The sequence below is a fragment of the Leptonotus elevatus genome, chromosome 13 (genome assembly GCF_054856555.1).
Source record: "Leptonotus elevatus isolate MCC_2025b chromosome 13, RoL_Lele_1.0, whole genome shotgun sequence".
Classification (NCBI taxonomy): domain Eukaryota; kingdom Metazoa; phylum Chordata; class Actinopteri; order Syngnathiformes; family Syngnathidae; genus Leptonotus; species Leptonotus elevatus.
This window is the reverse complement of record NC_141251.1, coordinates 12,208,153-12,226,453: the sequence shown is the minus strand read 5'-3', so window position 1 is coordinate 12,226,453 and position 18,301 is coordinate 12,208,153. Positions and strand designations below refer to the sequence as shown.

The 18,301-nt window shown below is 37.7% G+C and overlaps 2 protein-coding genes across 8 annotated transcripts in view; both read left to right on the top strand.

The window, feature by feature from the left end:
* Window positions 1–1,030: 1,030 nt before the first annotated feature.
* On the top strand, window positions 1,031–9,930 carry LOC147163858 (delta-1-pyrroline-5-carboxylate synthase-like). 3 transcript variants are annotated; one of them, XR_015096827.1, is made up of 18 exons: window positions 1,031–1,174; window positions 1,505–1,612; window positions 2,038–2,189; window positions 2,288–2,437; window positions 2,506–2,610; window positions 2,702–2,860; window positions 3,228–3,318; window positions 3,642–3,766; window positions 3,871–4,015; window positions 4,107–4,180; window positions 5,548–5,647; window positions 5,906–6,126; window positions 6,212–6,349; window positions 6,438–6,633; window positions 7,813–7,934; window positions 8,064–8,346; window positions 8,428–8,667; window positions 9,345–9,930. XR_015096827.1 is itself a non-coding variant. In XM_086092387.1 (17 exons), the coding sequence occupies exons 2-17, from the start codon at window positions 1,516–1,518 to the stop codon at window positions 8,607–8,609; spliced, it is 2,334 nt and encodes a 777-aa protein (XP_085948513.1). In that variant the 5' UTR covers window positions 1,031–1,174; window positions 1,505–1,515; the 3' UTR covers window positions 8,610–9,019. The 3 variants fall into 3 exon arrangements, 2 of the variants coding, with proteins under 2 accessions (XP_085948513.1, XP_085948512.1); XM_086092387.1 differs by lacking the exon at window positions 9,345–9,930 and having other exon boundaries at window positions 2,702–2,854; window positions 8,428–9,019; XM_086092386.1 differs by lacking the exon at window positions 9,345–9,930 and having other exon boundaries at window positions 8,428–9,019.
* Window positions 9,931–10,260: 330 nt separating this feature from the next.
* ate1 (arginyltransferase 1) overlaps window positions 10,261–18,301 on the top strand; it is a 39,882-nt gene continuing 31,841 nt past the window's right edge. For 3 of the 5 annotated variants that reach the window (XM_086092401.1, XM_086092400.1, XM_086092398.1), the window contains exons 1-6: window positions 10,261–10,435; window positions 13,124–13,187; window positions 13,324–13,386; window positions 13,511–13,614; window positions 13,694–13,915; window positions 16,244–16,458. In XM_086092401.1, coding sequence (XP_085948527.1) covers window positions 10,336–10,435; window positions 13,124–13,187; window positions 13,324–13,386; window positions 13,511–13,614; window positions 13,694–13,915; window positions 16,244–16,458 — 768 coding nt within the window. In that variant the 5' untranslated portion in view covers window positions 10,261–10,335. The remainder of the gene's footprint in view (window positions 10,436–13,123; window positions 13,188–13,323; window positions 13,387–13,510; window positions 13,615–13,693; window positions 13,916–16,243; window positions 16,459–18,301) is intronic. The other 2 variants (XM_086092402.1, XM_086092399.1) reach the window with 1 other exon arrangement.

The window sequence follows — 18,301 nt, the reverse complement described above, 5'->3', positions numbered from 1 at the left end:
AAGATGTGCTGATATTTTTCCGTTTCCTGGACTAGCTTGCTCCGAGACAACACATCACCATTTATTTTTTTACAGTACAGTCAAACTTTAACATTGATCCAGCAAAATGTTAGCAACTTGATAGATAGATAGATAGATAGATAGATAGGTAGATAGGTAGATAGATAGATAGATAGATAGATAGATAGATAGATAGATAGATAGATAGATAGATTGATTGATTGATTGATTGATTGATTGATGGATAAAGATGCTGCATGTTGGCATATGCTAATAATGCAGTCTATGATAATGTAATATTTGTACAGGGAGTTTAGGAAGTATAATATAATTGTCTGTTAACAGTAATATATAACTATTCTGTATCATAACAATGGATTCTAATACACACAATTTCCAAAGTGCATGAAACATCTACTGACACGCATAAGAGGCTATGTATGCAAAATATTTTGAAACTTTAAATTAAAAACATTAAAATAATGAGATGTAAATGTGCTAAATAATACTACATAAAATAATAACATAATATACAGTCACATTTGAGCAATGGGTGCAAATATGTTAAATGCTCATTTGATATACAGTATGAAGGCCCTATGTATAATTTTGTGCTATGGTGCGTGTGTAATGTGCTACATTACATATATACAATTAATACAATCCGTAATACTATTTATTCGTACTAGCTTGAGTCAATTTATAGCCTCTACATCTCAATTGTCAGTCAACAAAAATTTTAATTCAAGTCCATTGAACATACTATACAGCAGTTATTCAAATTAAAAAACTAAATATATATCTACACGTGCAGTACAATACATTTTGTATCAGTACAACGGGGGTAATGCCTAATATTTTCTGTTTTTTCCTCACCATTTATGTGATACAATACAGTTATTAGCTTTTGTTTCCAGCTGTAAAGTTCTTCCCGTAGTTAGGTCAATGTCCGTCTACTATTTTTGCGTACGCTAAAAGATTTTAACTCATGCGGTGCTGCGTAACCAGAAACCTTACGCAAGCGTCCTTTGTGAATTGCAATCTCGTCTCTCTAGCTGTAAACGTGGGCTGCGGATGTGGCAGCTAAGTGCCGCCAGCCCGACTACGTGTCTTTGCTCCAGAAGTTTTCTCAGACAGTATTTAGGCTTGGTTTCTCACTTTTGATCATTGCGAGGTAAGGTTTGGCTAAATTTTTGCTCTTGACCTTCCTGTTCGATTTGTATCTGTCGGCACAATAACTTAAGCTAATGCTAAGCTAGCTAACATTTGCAAACCTTTGCATGTTTAGAATAATGTGTAACGTGAAACGCACTGTAATGGCACAGCTAATATGAGATTGATATGTTTGAGTAGTACCCACTGTCAGGATATTTTGTGTCAATATTCTTTGGGATGAGGCGCGCGGGGTACACCTTACTGCACTAAAAGGTGCTTAAACATTGAGTTAGATGTCCTGCATTAACTTGGCATTGCTCTGTCTTTGTCACACTTCATTGGATTTTAGGACTCGGTGCCATGTTTGCCAGACTCCACTTGTGCTCTCACTTGCCAGAAAGAATTCGGCAAGTGAAAGTCAACCCTGCCTGTGTGAGGACATTTTCCCAAGCAAAATGTAAGCAACATACATCTTGTATTGCAGCTGATAACTGACATGACAGCATTCATTTCTCACTTGAGCTATGCCGTTGTGTCGCTGTGACCTGTCCTGGCTTGGCTCCTTCCTATCTATCTGCACTCTAGCACACTTACTAGCTGAAACCAGTTAAGACCATCAGCTCACACATTGACATTGTCACCTGTATGACTATACGAATTGTACTTACAATAAGATGCTTTTTTGTTTTTAATGATTTTTGTTGACAAATTGACACCTAGGTGCACAAAAACAAATGAAATCACAAATGTTTATTTTCCATCAAAGAAGTCTGATGATATTCACAAATATTTAACTAATAAATTGAAGTTCGGTTTATTTAATCTTTTAAATGACACTAACTGTATCTCGGTAAACCTGTAACCATTTCATCCCACTCACAGTCTCGCACCCACGCTCCCATGGCAAGTCTTTTGCCCATCGGAGTGAGTTAAAGCAAGCCAAACGCATCGTGGTGAAACTAGGGAGCGCTGTGGTGACACGGGGAGATGAGTGCGGCCTGGCGCTGGGGCGACTGGCCTCCATAGTTGAGCAGGTCATGCACCATTCAAGCTGTTGATCCCTATCCTCATATTTGCTCGGGTTAAGTCTCGTTCAAAATGCTAACTCATTATCATTCATGTATCCTGTCAGGTGGCCATGCTGCAGAATCAAGGGAGGGAGATGCTGATTGTCACTAGTGGTGCTGTGGCATTTGGGAAGCAGAGATTAAGACATGAGATCCTGCTCTCGCAAAGTGTCAGACAAGCTTTACATTCTGGCCAAAACCAGCTGAAAGAAATGGTGAGCTATAACTTCATTAGATAAATATTCCATAGCCATTTTAACTACGATTATTTTATTTTTTGCAGGCAATTCCTGTTTTGGAGGCAAGGGCTTGTGCAGCTGCTGGACAGAGCGGTCTGATGGCATTGTATGAAGCTATGTTTACCCAGTATAGCATCTGCACTGCACAAGTATGCACTTGAGCTTTTCTTCACTGTTTACTGAAAGATGTTTGAAAGTGACTGTTACTGAAGGCTTTATTACGTGTCTTCATTTCTGCAGATTTTAGTCACAAATTTGGATTTTCACGACGAGCAGAAGCGGCGCAACCTTAACAGCACTCTGCTGGAACTTCTGCGGATGAACATTGTCCCCATCATTAACACCAATGATGCTGTTGTCCCCCCCCCTGTTCCCAACAGTGACCTACAGGGGGTAAATGTGGGTACTTTGTGAAGGGCATGCTGGGAATACTAAGTGTGGTCCATGTTGTGTATGGGGATTTCTTAAGGTGAAGGCATGCGTCAAATTAAATACCTTACAATGTTGTGTTTCTTCTCATTGCAACTTTCACTTCTTGGGCATATGAATGCAAATTTTTTTTTTTTAGGGATTTTAGTTTTCCTCTTTAAAAACTGCATGGTGCACATTTCTGCTTGTGTTAGCTTGAAAGAGGTGAACTTTTAACCACTTAATGAGACTTGCTGGCTTCTGCTGTATTCCATATCTAATGATTTTTTTGTCCCCAATCATAATTCGGGGTCTGATTTTTCTTATGGCTTAATCAAAATGATTTTCTATGTTTCAGGTAATAAGCATCAAAGATAATGACAGCTTAGCTGCCCGTCTGGCTGTTGAAATGAAAGTGGACCTCCTAATTGCCTTGTCGGATGTTCAAGGTACAGAAATACTACAGTGATGGTCGTCTTAAATGTTAACATTATTATTTTGAGTTATACCACAAAAATGCCTAAAAAAGGTTCACAATCATGCATTATTTTTTTAATATTACATATTTAAATTAATTTCATGTCAGTTTTTCTACGGGTGCTAAGGATGGAGATATTTGCTCAATTATTAAGACATTATTCCAAGCTGGAATTTGTATCAATTATGTTTTTCTGTATCTTCAAATGTCTTAATTTGTCTTTTTTTTTGTCTTCAAGACAATGTTTGTATTGCTTGAATGTAGAATTAAAGGTGAAAACTATTTATTCTACAGGCTTATATGATAGTCCACCAGGGACAGATGATGCGAAACTAATTGATATCTTCTATCCTGGAGACCAGCAATCTATCACCTATGGAACCAAATCCAGAGTTGGCATTGGTGGCATGGAAGCCAAGGTTGACAAGACTAAACAATACTTGAGTTGATTAGTGATCATAAATTGTAGAGTTTGTTTAAAAAAGAAAAGAAAAAAGACTCTTGAACATGTTTTCCTATACAGGTCAAAGCAGCCCTGTGGGCCCTCCAAGGTGGCTCGTCTGTGGTCATTGCCAATGGCACGGATCCCAAAGTCACAGGCCATGTCATCACGGACATTGTGGAGGGGAAGAAAGTCGGTACCTTCTTCTCTGAAGTAAAACCAGCAGGTGCATTGAGCTAAATGCAAATTGTTTATGGTTATGTTATTTGATAATGAGGGCTTCAAATATTTGTGGATTATATTCTTGTCACCATCAGGTCCCACTGTGGAGCAGCAGACAGAGATGGCCCGTCATGCTGGAAGAACTCTGGCTTCACTGCTGCCAGAGCAGGTTCATTTCTCCCCGCCTCGTTAAGTTTGATTTAAATGTAGCTATGAGTAATATAGGGTGGCAGTAGCTAATGTGTAAAAGCTTTGGAAAATAAGGAGCACAGTTTGAGTCCCGCTGCAGACAAAATAAATTGAAAGTAGTTGTTGGTGAGAACTTTGTCACCATGATAACTTTTGAGGTGCCGTTGAGCAAAGCACCGAACCCCAACCCCTGCACTATTAAAGTGGAACGTCAGTTTACAAATGTAGTAAAACTCTGTTTACAAACAGAATCAATTTTTCCCATTCCAATGATTGGAAATGATCCATTCCATTTCTGGTACCAAATCTTGCCAAATCGCTGGCAAGGAATGAATGGGAAACGTACTTAAGTACAAAAATAAAAACTTTTTTATTTTTACAAAAATTATTTCCACAATGTGTTCCAATAGCTTTGATAACATTGTGAACTAACTAAAAACAAGCTAAGTAGCAATTGATAACACAAAAAATAAATGTCCTCTCATATTCCATATTGGAATATTGAACGTCAAAAACTTGTGATTTTTTCCCCCCCTAGGGTGGTAAAAGAACCCCTTTGCCACAAACCATTATTGTAGGTGATAACCTCAAACACTTCTCTTAAATAAGTCTGTGGATGGGGAATATTTTACTTTTCCGAATCTGTTCCGTCTGTTATAATCTCAGCCGCAATTGACTTTCTTGTTGTTTCTGCCTTTTTATTTTATGTTTTTATTTTTACATTATGTCGTCATCGGGGTGTAAAAGTAACAAAGTCAATTTTGAGAAAGGAGTATAAAGTAAAGATTTCTGTTGGTCAGTAAATGTCAAAAAGTGTACTCAGGTAAAGTATAGAATGCTACTTGAAAAATCTAATTAAGTTCATTGGAAAAATACTTTACTTCCTACCACTGTGAGCCAAAGCAATATTTGACTGAAAGTTTTGTTTATTAACTGGTTTGTTAATGAGAAGAGTTGTTTTGGGAATCAAGCAGGGGTGTGCACCTCTCCAATAAAAGACGGTTTGATACGTCAATGGATACATGAAGTAGAAGGATTTGATTCAGTGGGATTATGATTCGAGTTGACATGCTGCAGCTCAAGTTCGTGAGGATATCCAATGAGTTTCTAGTTGTCATTTGATTGACATATGAATGGACTTGCAATGTGGCTGTTCCTTCAAAGATATAGCGCTCCAATGAAAGACGATTCGATACATATCAACACATATTTTAAAGTGGAATGATTCCATCTTATGCCCTTGCATCTTTTAACTAATAAACACATTTCAAATTCCAAATTGTTTCCTTTGTCACAACCATAGAATCAAGGTTTCACTGCAAAAGGAAATTGTGCTTGGCTTTCCAGAGAGGAGAGATCATCTGCAGCATCGCCGACTTGCTTACAGAGAAGAAGGATGAGATTCTCAGTGCTAACAAGAGAGACATGGAGATGGCGATGTCATCAGGTAAAGATGACAAACTGGTCATGTGAATGACCAAATTCCACAGGCTGTGTCAGTTGGTGTGGCTTGTTCAAACTCAGCAGCTTTGATTTTGGTATGTGTATTATGTGTGTGATTGGATTGCATATAATTATGAGTGAAGAGATTTTGTTGTGAATAATCATTTCAGCGTGTACAAATCTCTTCTGTAGCCGAGTATGAATATTGATCTTTCAGCAACCGGGCACCCAAAAATCGCCATGTGAATTGATTTCTTCGCAGGTCGTTTGTCCCAGGCTCTGATTGACCGCCTGAGTCTGTCGACAGCTAAACTTAACAGCCTCGCCATCGGCCTGCGTCAGCTGGCCGTGTCCTCAAGTGATAGTGTGGGTCGGGTGCTGCGGAGGACCAGGATTGCAAACAACTTGGAGTTGGAGCAGATCACTGTCCCGATTGGTGTCCTGCTGGTTATTTTTGAATCACGTCCGGACTGTCTCCCACAAGTAATTTATTACTGGAGGCTTTTTGTTCTTATTATATTTTATATTGACGACGATGATTGTCTAAAATCTGTAATGTGTGTTTCAGGTGTCTGCTTTGGCTATCGCAAGTGGAAATGCTTTGCTTCTGAAGGGTGGAAAGGAAGCTTCCAACACCAACAGAATTCTTCATCAACTCACCCAGGAAGCACTTTCCATTCATGGAGTAGCAGATGCTATTCAACTGGTGAGATTGCAAGTGTGAACTTACAACCATTCAGCCAAATTTTTCCTGGGATGACAATGTTGTTATTTCTATTGATTGTACCATGCAGGTTAGCACCCGAGAAGAAGTCGAAGATTTATGCAGACTAAACAAGATCATTGACCTGATCATTCCGAGGGGTTCATCCGAATTGGTGCGTGACATCCAGAGAGCAGCAAAGGGTATCCCCGTACTGGGCCACAGCGAAGGTGTCTGTCATGTTTACATTGACAGTGAAGCAAGCATTGACAAAGCTGTTGAAATTGGTATGTAATCCCTTTGTGTGTCTATATATTCCCTATTTTAACTCCAGTTGACTTTTTTTAAGCATTTAAGAACCAGAACTGAGCTGTGTCTTGGGCACATTTCATGGAGAATGGCTTTGTCAACCTGAGATTTCACATACGCTGTAAAAACATTTCCATATACACTTGGCTTTATACGGTCAGGATAATTAAGGTCGGCAATCAGCAAGTAAAAAAAACCCATCACTAATCCGATCACAAGATGGAGCAGTATGTCCATTTAAATAACTTATTTACTGTATATTTAAATTGTATTTATTTAATTTAAAAAGGAGACAGCATGTATTAATAAACATTTATATTGCTGCCGTTGGGCCAACAACTCCTAAGTCATTTTGGCAAATTTAATTTATTTTTCAAAAATCTATACTTTTGGTCAGGGTGCCGTTTTTACGAATTACTGGCCAATCTAAAGTGTTGAAAATGGCTTGCTCTCTTTGTGATGCAATGTTAATGGTTGAACAAACATGCCGTTTTTAGGGTGTCCTGAAAAGTGATGACTTCAGAGGTACAAAGTTTTGGCCCGACGCCAGTGTTATGTAAATATCACAGATAATAGCCGTTGACTAGTTCCTATCTGTAGTCCCTTGGCAGGTTGTAACATTTTAAGTAAACTTGTCAACAGAAGAATTCTCAAGCTTTTTTGCCAATGTTTAGCAATCTTTTTTATGCCCCAATGAGGGTAAAAAAAATGAACAAGCCTGACAAAGATGCTGCAGTTATGCTTTGGGCCAGAGGTGGCAGTCGCGAGTAAAAAAGTGACAAACTGCACAAAGATCCTTTAACAAACAAGCAGAATTAGATTTTTAGTAACAATGTAGCTTTCAAAACATGCAATTAAAAAAGTGCAACTAAATACTTGGAATCTTTTCAAAAGTCATTTTAATGGAGCGCCTTACTTAAGTTCCCATTTAAAGCTTATTTATGTATTAAATATTAATGAGACCAATTGGTTTAAAATCACAGGCCAATGAAAATAGCATGAAAAGGGTCATCCTGCTCAACCCAAATTATCTTGCAAACCCAATGAAAGGACTTGAAATATTATTTTATATGTATTTTTGAATTGCGGCATGGGACCTTTAAGCGTTTGACATGCAGCAAACTTATATTTGTATATGTATGCATTAATAATTCCAGTCCGAGACTCTAAATGTGACTACCCTGCGGCCTGCAATGCCATGGAAACCCTCCTCATTCATAGAGACTTGCTGCGTACTCCAATATTTGACCAGATCATCGATATGCTGAGGACAGAACACGTAAGATCAGTGTCGCAATTTCTAGAACTTGTCTAGTAAACCTAATATTGTTGTAATAATTTTCATTTCATTTTCATTTATTTGCTTACACTAAAGAATTACTCTGATTTCCCATTTTCATTTCTTCAGGTAAAGATCCACGCGGGTCCCCGGTTTGCATCATATTTAACGTTCAGCCCATCTGAGGTGAAGTCCCTGCGGACAGAATACGGGGATCTGGAGTGCTGCATCGAAGTGGTGGACAGCATGCAGGACGCTGTGGACCATATCCATAAATATGGCAGCTCTCACACCGATGTCATTGTCACAGAAAATGAAGAGACAGCCGAACAGTTCTTGCAGCAAGTGGATAGCGCTTGCGTATTCTTCAACTCAAGCTCTCGCTTTGCTGATGGCTACCGCTTCGGTTTAGGTGTGGACAATATATAATATAATATAATATTATAAAAAATGACTGAAAGAGTCAAATGAGTGGTTTATTTTTTTTCCCCAGGTGCTGAGGTGGGGATCAGCACAGCACGCATCCATGCCAGAGGTCCAGTGGGTTTAGAGGGGCTGCTGACAACCAAATGGGTCCTTCGGGGAGAAGGTCACACTGTGGCCGACTTCTCTGAGCAAGGAAGTATGAAATACCTTCATGAAAACATCCCCGTTCCCCAGGGGAGCTTCAGCTAGGCTTCTGCCCAAACTGCTACCAATGACTCAAGTTTGCAAATGTCAGTCACATCCAAAGGTTTGTGTCTGAAAGTATCACTTAACTGTGACTGCTTAATTTCCTGTACAAATCAAATGTTACTGCAGAAAATGTGCATGCAGAACAGAGGCTACTTATACCAAACAATGTGTTTGGAAACCTTTGCATTTGACTCTTTTTAATTATATTTTGGAAATTTTTTATGGCCAAACATTTACACCCAAAAACTATCATCGGTGACACAGTGGGGATTTTTAACTTATTTTTCTACAGTCTCTACCAACACATTTTTGTAATTTACTGTAATTTTGCAGTTACGTTTTGCAGATTTGTTTAGTGGCCAACTCCCTGTTACAGATTATTTGAATAAATATCTACTATGGTAACTGGTGATCAATTTATCTTTATTTCTTGTTTTACAGTATGCCAGAAGGTTATTATTTGTTCTCACCTGTTTCATTATGCTCACACAAATCACTGTTATCATCCCAAATATCTAATGTGTAATTAGAGATCTAAATATCTAATGTGTTCATTGGTGGGAAGAATACAAATAAGTTTTAACAGTACTTAACTATATTACTTTTATTACGGTACTTACTGGTAAGTAGATTTTTCAGGTACCTCTCTTTGAAAGATCTGAGTACAAGTACTTTTTTTGGGATGACTTTTTACTCCTTAAATTTTAAAACAAATGTACTTTCTATTCCTTACAGTACTTTGTCAATCTCCGCGGGTGATGCAAAAAAACAGAGAGGGGTAAAGTGTACGGTGATTGCAATTGTGAGTGATTGAGATCTTACGAAGTGGACAAACTCAACAGTATCACCATGGAGGAACGTGGAGCATTAATGACACAACAGAGATTTTCCCCATAAGTGACCTTATAATAATTTTGTGTATCAGCTTCAAGAATGATCTGTGCCCATTGTGTTGTCTTGTGGGAGCCAAATAGCCAGCTTCAGGTGTTGATAAATTCTCCATCGAATCTGCCGTTATCATTAGCTAATTTAGCATTTAGTGTTGTTTTGCTTTTTTGGCTCATGTCAGTCAGTCAGTTCAGTCCTGATTCTGATTCTGCTTGCAAGGGTTAATTTCAAGGGTTACTTGTGCCCGGTAATTTATTATTATTATTATATTTTAATTGTTATTAGTAAGAGGTGCAAGATAATATATTGAAAACTGTATGCAGTCCCACATCTCGTTGTGAAGTTAAAAATTGAAAATAATAAATACAAATGTTCCATATATTCTGTACACTAAACTTTAAAATCAACTAAAGCGTTTGAACTTGAATCAGTACTTCTGTTTTTACCTGTCTTTTTACTCAATTATCTGTACTTGTACTTAAGTACAGTATGAATGTGAGTGTTCGAATGTGTTTGCACTACTGTAACCTAAGAAAATCCTTGGTTGCTTGCTAGTGGCGTCACTAATGTGGGCGGGCACAGCAACAAAATTAAAGCGATATGAAAACAAAATCTTAAGCACGATTCTTGTTTTTCATAATTGTAGACCGCAACCCTAATACAATTCAACTCAATTCGTTTGTTGTAACGCTAAAGCATTTTTGACACAGTCGCGTTTGTCTGTAACTCTCGTCTCAATAAAGTTTTTTCCCCTTTCTTTTTTTTAAATAAACAACCACGATACTGTGCGCTACCGTGCGCCCCCGACACTCATCTGTCATTGGTTTTCGGACCAAACATGGCAGGAAACAATTCTTACACTATTGTAGAATATTTCGGTGGGGACGACGGTTACCGCTGTGGCTACTGCAAAAATGAAAAGGGAAACTTTTCTCACGGTAAGTGTCTGGTAAAATAGCCAAGTCTTGCTAACAAACTAGCACTTCATTTCAGTGTACTCATTCGCCGACTCCTAATTGCTACATACTTTCAGACATTAAAAAATAAACAATGTGTTTTAAATGCATATCGCAGTAATAAGCGTTGCTCGGGCAAGACTGTATATTAGCCTTTTATTTATTTTTTTAACTCTTAAGTTTCTAATTCCATCTCGGAAAAAAATATCAATGACTGAATGAGCATCGATGAATTATATTTTATGCATTTAATCAGACGAGTCATTTGTACAGCAATGTTGTTGTTTTGCAGTGACGCTGTCATTTGTTCACGATAAACGCTGCAACATTAGCAGTTCTAGACAGCTAGTGCTGCCAACTAGCATCGAGCTAGCTACCTCTCGCAGCATTGACAAGGATGTATGTGCCCGCCCATGCAGTACTCTCTGCTCCTCACTGCTGTGTCATGCCTTCAAATATTTGCGAAAGATCTTAAAGAGTTGCAGTAAGACAAGTGATTTACCATGTACACTAATTTCAGTTGCCTGGCTGTGGCATAGTAACCTGGCTATAGCCAGATAGATTCACTCCAGGGAGCTCTCCACGTCCAAAATAGTTTGTGAATGCACAAATACCGCGAGAATTCATGATCTTGCAGAGCAGGGTTACGCCATACATGTACATCGGCAAGTTTAACTCGTATTTGAATAGATTCACGTATTCAAATAGACTGTATAGACTCATCGAGAGCCGCTGTTCCGCCTGTTTTCCATGTCTCCCTGACACAGCTGATTATCAGCTCATCAGCAATCTCTGTAGAAGCCTAATAACGATCCTGTTCATCAAATCAGCTGTGTTGGTGGAGGAAGACATGGAAGACAGGCAAAACAGTGGCTCTCGAAGACCAGAGTTCCCTAGTGGACTAGATTTTTCTTTCTTTTTTTCCTTCTTCTTTTTTATTTTTATTTTTTAATAATTAATATTTGTTATTAAATAGAATAAAAGAGCAGTTGAATAAATGGCCATTGACTTGTACCTGGTATGGTTTGGACACTCATTCACAGAATTGGTATTTTGGTCTTGAAATGTGCAAGTCCAGTGTCAATTACACTTGAGGATAAACAACAAAAATTGTTGTTTGATATTAGTTTTTTTTTTTAAATCAACAGAAACAGGCTGATATCAGACAGATATGAGATGGATTCACAGTGAAAGGCAATAAAAAAAATAAAAAATTAGAACGTAACATTAATCCAACGACTATAACGTTCCAACAATAATGTTTATCCGACCGCAAACTAATGCTGGCTAATTTACTAGCTCATAGCATGGAGCCATAGTGCGCTTGTTGATATACTGTAGTTGTGAAGTTGTTTTTCATCAAAAATATGAGAGAAAATTTTATGTGACATAGTTAAACATAATCCACTAACAAAAAAAATACAGGGGTTAAGTGATTGTCCTGACTAAAACTAGACAAATACAATTTGTTTTTCTTAAACTAAAATAAAGACTAAAATGCTAGATTTATAGACGAATAAAAATGGGCCAAATAAAAATGGGATGAGGTTGACTAACTATGATAAAAACTAACAAGCGTGATTGAAACTGGACTAAAACTGAGACTACATTTTAAAATGGTGGATAAAATGAACACTACAACAGGTCAACACTACAAAGGTCATGACATTCAACCGCCCCCCGAAAAAACAAAATCAGTAAAAACATGTTCTGCCTTTAATTCATATCTTTATTGTTGTAAGCATTAAGGGACCCCCAAAAAGGTACCGTATGTCTGATTAATCTGTCATCGGGATTCAGAATAAACACCCTAAAAAAATCTGTATTGGTCATGCCCTACCTAGTATGTTATGCTGATTTGCAAAGCAGCATCATTACCTGTGTCAAGAGGAATGAGACCGTTTTTCTATAATTAGGACACAGCCAGTGAGTGATGCAGAGTTGCAGACAAGCATTTGTGTAATCTAAAATAAGAGTGGTAATCTGGATTTGTTACATCATGGGAGCAGTATGAATGGTTCAAGGCTGGAAAAGTAACCTATTAAAGTTGGTAGGGATTGCTAAAGATACTAACTTTCTTAAACGAAGAAACCTTTTAAAATGAATGTCCATGTATGTCAGTTGTGTAACCCGGTTTACAAGGAATTGCTCTGGATGTTCAGTACAGCGATGTACAGTAGCTCGCAAGATGTGTGTTTATGGTTTTAGCAGACAAGGCCAGAGGTTGCAATGAGATTTTCTTCAGTCATGGGAACTAGGATGCAAGCTTCCTTTTTCTTTTCTTTCAGATAATAAATATGCATGTGTTTATTTGGGGACTTTGGGAATGTTTCTTGGCAATACTTAATGATGAAACACACAGACCAAGCGCTCTCGTCCCATTTTACTGGAGACACTTACGTTTTATTTGGATCCAATGCTTTTTTAATTTGAAAGAAAATGGTATATCTTTGTTCAATTTTGCTTAAATCAGGACCTGTTTTTTGCTTAAATTGTATTCATTTGAACTGCAGGTGGCAGTCATTTGCAAGTGTACGACTGGCTGCTGTATGAACACTCACAATTATTTCTATATTATTTCTTTAGCTTTGTTTTAAAAGAAAAAAAAAAGGATTATAATAAATTTTGCCAATGTAACTTGATGATAATATTCTTTTTTTTTTTTTCCAGGTATGTGGTCTCACACTATGACAGTACAAGACTACCAAGACCTCATAGACAGAGGATGGAGAAGGTACACTACCAAGCAATTTAAGTCTGCCTTTCAAGTAGTTTCAATTAGCGATAATCACGCACTTCAACAGTGAAGCCGAAGAAATAACATTTTTCAACCATATTTTTACCTTGACATGTATTTTTGTTTTTAATAGAAGTGGGAAATATGTTTACAAGCCCATATTGAACAAGACATGCTGTCCACAATATACCATCAGGTAATGGTTTCCAAACACGATAGCATAAGAATGCATGCACATTATTTGTATTAATTAGATGATTACAGTACCGTAAATATGTTTGAAAGCATTTTATCCAAAGCTACAATTGGTGCTTTTCTAGGTGCCATGCTGTGAAATTCCAGCCTTCCAAATCCCAAAAGAAAATCTTGAAGAAGATCAATAACTTCATTTCGAAAGGAGTATTACCAAAAGAGCATGAAACCGGTGAGTGTTCTTGTGTTTTATAGGATGTCTTTTTTCATTATTTTATTCCCCCACTGTTTTTTTTCTTGCTTTTTTATAGTAGAACCAATGGATTCAGTGTGTGAAGTTGCAGGTCCTCAAGAACCAAGTAAAGGAATTGAGTGTGCAATTGCAGACATTCAAAAGGAGCTAGCTGAGTGTCCGGCTGTTACAAATGTTGAGCGGAATGAGGCAGATGTCACACCTACTTGCTCAGAGCCACCTAGAAAAGAGCCAGGCTTTGTCCCATGTGGCAGAACAACAGCCACAGCTCCTAAACCTGGTAAGAAATCAGATTACCTACGTATCATGTGATGGTCCTGCTCTTGGGTGGTCAGTATTGCTGGAAGTGTGGTGTTGATTTCACGGAGTAGTATATTCTGAAGCCAGCATCCCACTGAGTGTTTGCGAAACACACGAATGTTGATTTCTCATCGGGGTTCATACAAGGTCGTAAGGTTTGACAGATGTTCACCTAGGGTTTTAATTTTAATATATATTTTTTTTCCCGCAAGAAAAGATTGAACATATTCACAATATCCTATTTTGAAATCAGTAGTCTTTGATTAATAAGATTTTTCCTCAAAGAGGTAAGTTATTTCCAACTTTAGTTGATAATTTTTCCAACTTTATGCAATTCGCCTCCATAAACGCATTGCGCTACGAAGTAAATTCTTGTATTCTGAAAATATTTACGTTTGTCATCAAAAGATGAAACTGAAACAAAAGTTCGGTTATTGCCAGTAATCTACTACTGATACACAACATAGATGATGTCATCTTTTGTTTCACATATATATTTTTTATGTGAGCCAAAGTAGTAGCGCATGTGACTGAAAGGTATGTTTTGTGGTTCAGGTCTTATTACATTCATTATTCAAACAATTGTGTCTATGCTCAGTTTCAGATATTGATTTTTATTTTATTTTAAATAAACTACCCAAGAATTATTAATTTTTTAAATTACATCTGAAACACACTTTAACAATCGTAGAACAGTAATTTACATTGATCCTAAATTTCCACTTCAAAAATGTGATCAGAACTTTTGTAGTCATATGGCCGCATTGTGTTGTGTGTGTCGGTGTGACATACCGTTGCTTGCCAGTAGGAGGCAGTGTTACTTTGCCACTGCATTCATGCGCTAGCCCTTACTGTCTTATTTTTCCTTCGTTATTATACAGTGTTTTCTTAGGCTTAACCTCAAATGTTGTCCTTTGACATTTATTGAGGTATTTAATGGGTTAATGCAGATACTTCAGTGCCATTAGACACAGGAAGGAGCACTTCTGGCTCTTTATATTCATTCACGCGTGGCGACTGAGCTTAGTTTTCACCAATTAGAACAGAAGCATATACAAACAGTACACTTGAGCCTGAAATTGACACTGGTTGACCCATTTGCAGAATATAGCGTCAATATTTTCAGGCTGCACCAACATCCATCTGCTCTTAAGCACTATAACCTTGTTTTAAAAATGTGACTTGTGCATGCTATAATCGCAACGAATGCCCAAATCTTGGAAAAGTTAATTCTATTGTTTTGAAGTGCCTCCTAAATTATTGGACAAACATGGTGATTGGAATTTGTGACACATTTTTAGGTAAAAGCACTACAGAGTTTTACCCTGAGCGCTTGTAGTGGTTCTGCCTGGGGGCAGCCAGGAAAGAAGAGTGTCATTACTTGATGAAGTGCTAAGTGATGTAGTGGAAGAATCTGTCTTTCACAGGAAATGATATTTCAAATGCAATTCTCAAGTTAGTGACTTTGTGCCTTGTCCTATGGAGTACCTGAGTGGGGATGATTTGTTTATGGCCGAGGCAGTGTGATGAACACAGTCCAGACCCAATACCTTTGTCATCTGGTTGATCAGAAACTACAACAGAGCTATAAATTCTGGTAGTGCATTCATTGTATGTTTATATCACTCTAGTTGTTAGAACTTGCATAATAGGTGGAATGATACTGCAGTCTGCAGTATCATCATATAAAAGGATTTTGAATGTTAAATAAGTCACAAAGTAATTGCTTTTGGTGCATTTAGAATCGACTTTTCACAAAACAAGCAATTTCACTTAAGGATTTTATTTTATTTTTTTACTTTGAGCCAGCTTACGCTTCCAGTAAACCTTAGACAAGTGGCAGGTTTCCCTTTTACTGTTGTCAACATGGGGTATCCCCCCGCTTACGTTGATGGAGGGGAAAGTTGGAAAGTGAGCCGATGCTTGCGTTTGGCAGTTTGACAAGCAGGAAATAGTCCCTGTTTCCTTATTGCTCCAAACAGGATGTGGGCGTATAAACTGTTGACATGGGATGCCCGGAGAGCTGGAGGGTTTGGCAAGAGATGGTGGTGGAAAAAAGGACGAGCAGGAGAGAAGGGGGGTGAAGTGGTGGCTGAGACAAGACTGCATTGCTGCAGAGAATCTTAATGATCCAAGTCACACTTACTCTTAATGACGTCAACAGCACATTTTAGGAAAATTCTATGAAAATGGAGGATGTGTTCTTTTGATGTTAATCCACAGACGCACACACAAGAATGAGGTTTACCATTTGTGAAGAGGAACATGTCCATTGCCTTTATTACTTTCTCCTCTCTCTGGTGTGCAGGTATAGGAATAGACCCCAACCGACCCCCTTGTCGTAAGGCCAAAGACTTAAGGAAAGAGCGGCGTCATCAGAAGGAGCAGGTGAAACATAGCAATGCTGGGGTCTCCTCTGATTTGACCACCAGCCCTCCTACTTCCACACAGACAAACCAAACCAAAACTCTGGAAGATTTCCTCACAGAGACATGCCCTGATACTTCATCTCATTGCCTTGAGGTAAGCAATCGTGGTGACTTGTGAAGGGCGATCCCAACAAAGCTAAATTCTCGCTTCCATCATCATTAGCCGCAGTGACTTCACCATGTTTATTATGTTGGAGGCTAGCGGGCCAAAGCAGAGTGAGGGGAAAAAATGCCTTGTCCCAGTTTAAGATCAATGGAATTGCAGACACACCACAGACTGGGTTACGTTACCCTGATAATGACATTAAATCCATGGCTCCCACATCAGTATGAGTGAGAGGAGATCAAAATGAACCCATGGTAGCAAGTCAAAGTGATTTTTGAAATAACCCTGACAAAGGCTCTAAGATGAGCTTGACACGTCATTCTTTGTCTTGACCAAGTTTTGAACCAGATAAAACTGTCTTTTGACAACAGATTTGTTGGGTCAATTTGTAAAATTAACTTAAAAAATATTCAGATTTTATGATCATATTTATGAAATGTCCGTATTAGGACAATACCAACACAAATACTTTGGGCATATTTCAAAATACAGTAATAGTCAGGTAATAAAACCATTAATTTTTTTAGGCTTTCCCTGAACTTTAAATGGTTTAATTCTAGAATCTGCGTCGTTATAATGTTGTCATTAATTTAACTGATTAAGTTGGGAGGGAAAAATCTGTTTATGCTGGTGATGTTCAGCTCTCACCCACTAGAGGGCAATGTGATGACATGATTCTATGCCCACACGGCAAGCTCACTCTCTCAAAAGCATTCCTCGCTGGTCACACAGCTTTCTAATTTACTTTTGTTTACTTTTAAGGCTAAAAAAAGAATAAAGAAATGTTAAAAAAAATAAAATGAAGGCGAAATAGTTAAGTCAGTGATTTGGACATAATGTAAATCCCTAAAACGAACGCTATTCTACAATATAGTCAAACAAGAAAAATAATATCGGAGTCTAGTGTGAAATAATTTCAGTGGAGTATTTTTTTTTGTCCCTTCCACCAGGATAAAAATAACACTTTTTTTTTTATAGACTGCGTTTATGTCCTTACATGGTTAGGGAAATGTGTAATTTGGATGACATTTTCATTAAAATTAATCTATCCATCCACCACGTTATAATCAAACTTTCATTAGTATTTTTGGCTCTATTTATACATTCTTGGGCAGTCAAGTCTCCAACTATTTGTGTAATGTTGTAGCACTGTTATGATAGTTCTAAAAAACAAACAAAAAAATGTCACCACTATGGTGTGACTTGTGGCGTGCAAGTAGTTCATCCTGTCAAAACATCTCCAGCACTGAAGCATAATTAAAAAAGATTGAACTTGGGAAATTTCTTTAAATTTATAAGGACCTGTTTAACTAAGAAAAGTGGATGCCAATAGTCATATAAGACTAGCCCTCTTCAAAATCCAATAAACTGTAGGTTCCAGCCCCCATCCTATCTGCCTGGAAGACTCAATTGACACTGTATCTTTAGCTAATAAAATCTTCTGGTTGAAGAAGTGGTTAGCGACACAGAGCCAGTGTCTGAGCAAATGAAAAATTCCTTTTCGGGTTCTTCGGTATTAGAAACACTGTTTTTTTTTCTTGTTTTTTTTTTATATACATACTTGCTCTATCTTGATGTTGAAGACTGTTACATGCATTAAAATATATGAATGCTGTAAAAAGCATGATTAATTTAAAATTAATCTTCAAAAAGGCACAAAATCGTAGATTCAACATGCATCACCAATAATTTATTTTTTTTAAGTAAGAAAATAAAAAACTTTGGTCTCAAGGATATGGTGTATCCCTGGAAATGATTTCCTCCCTCCTTTTTTCTTTTTTTCCACGATATTATAACATACTGTTCTCCATATCATTTTGTTTCCCTTTCA

Excerpts from the sequence above, each read along its gene's own strand:
- LOC147163858 (XM_086092386.1), top strand. The coding sequence starts at position 1,516 with ATGTTTGCCAGACTCCACTTGTGCTCTCACTTGCCAGAAAGAATTCGG. Across the intron at positions 2,861-3,227 it reads GTGACCTACAGGGGGTAAAT|GTAATAAGCATCAAAGATAA; the intron begins GTGGGTACTTTG and ends TCTATGTTTCAG. Across the intron at positions 7,935-8,063 it reads ATATGCTGAGGACAGAACAC|GTAAAGATCCACGCGGGTCC; the intron begins GTAAGATCAGTG and ends TCATTTCTTCAG.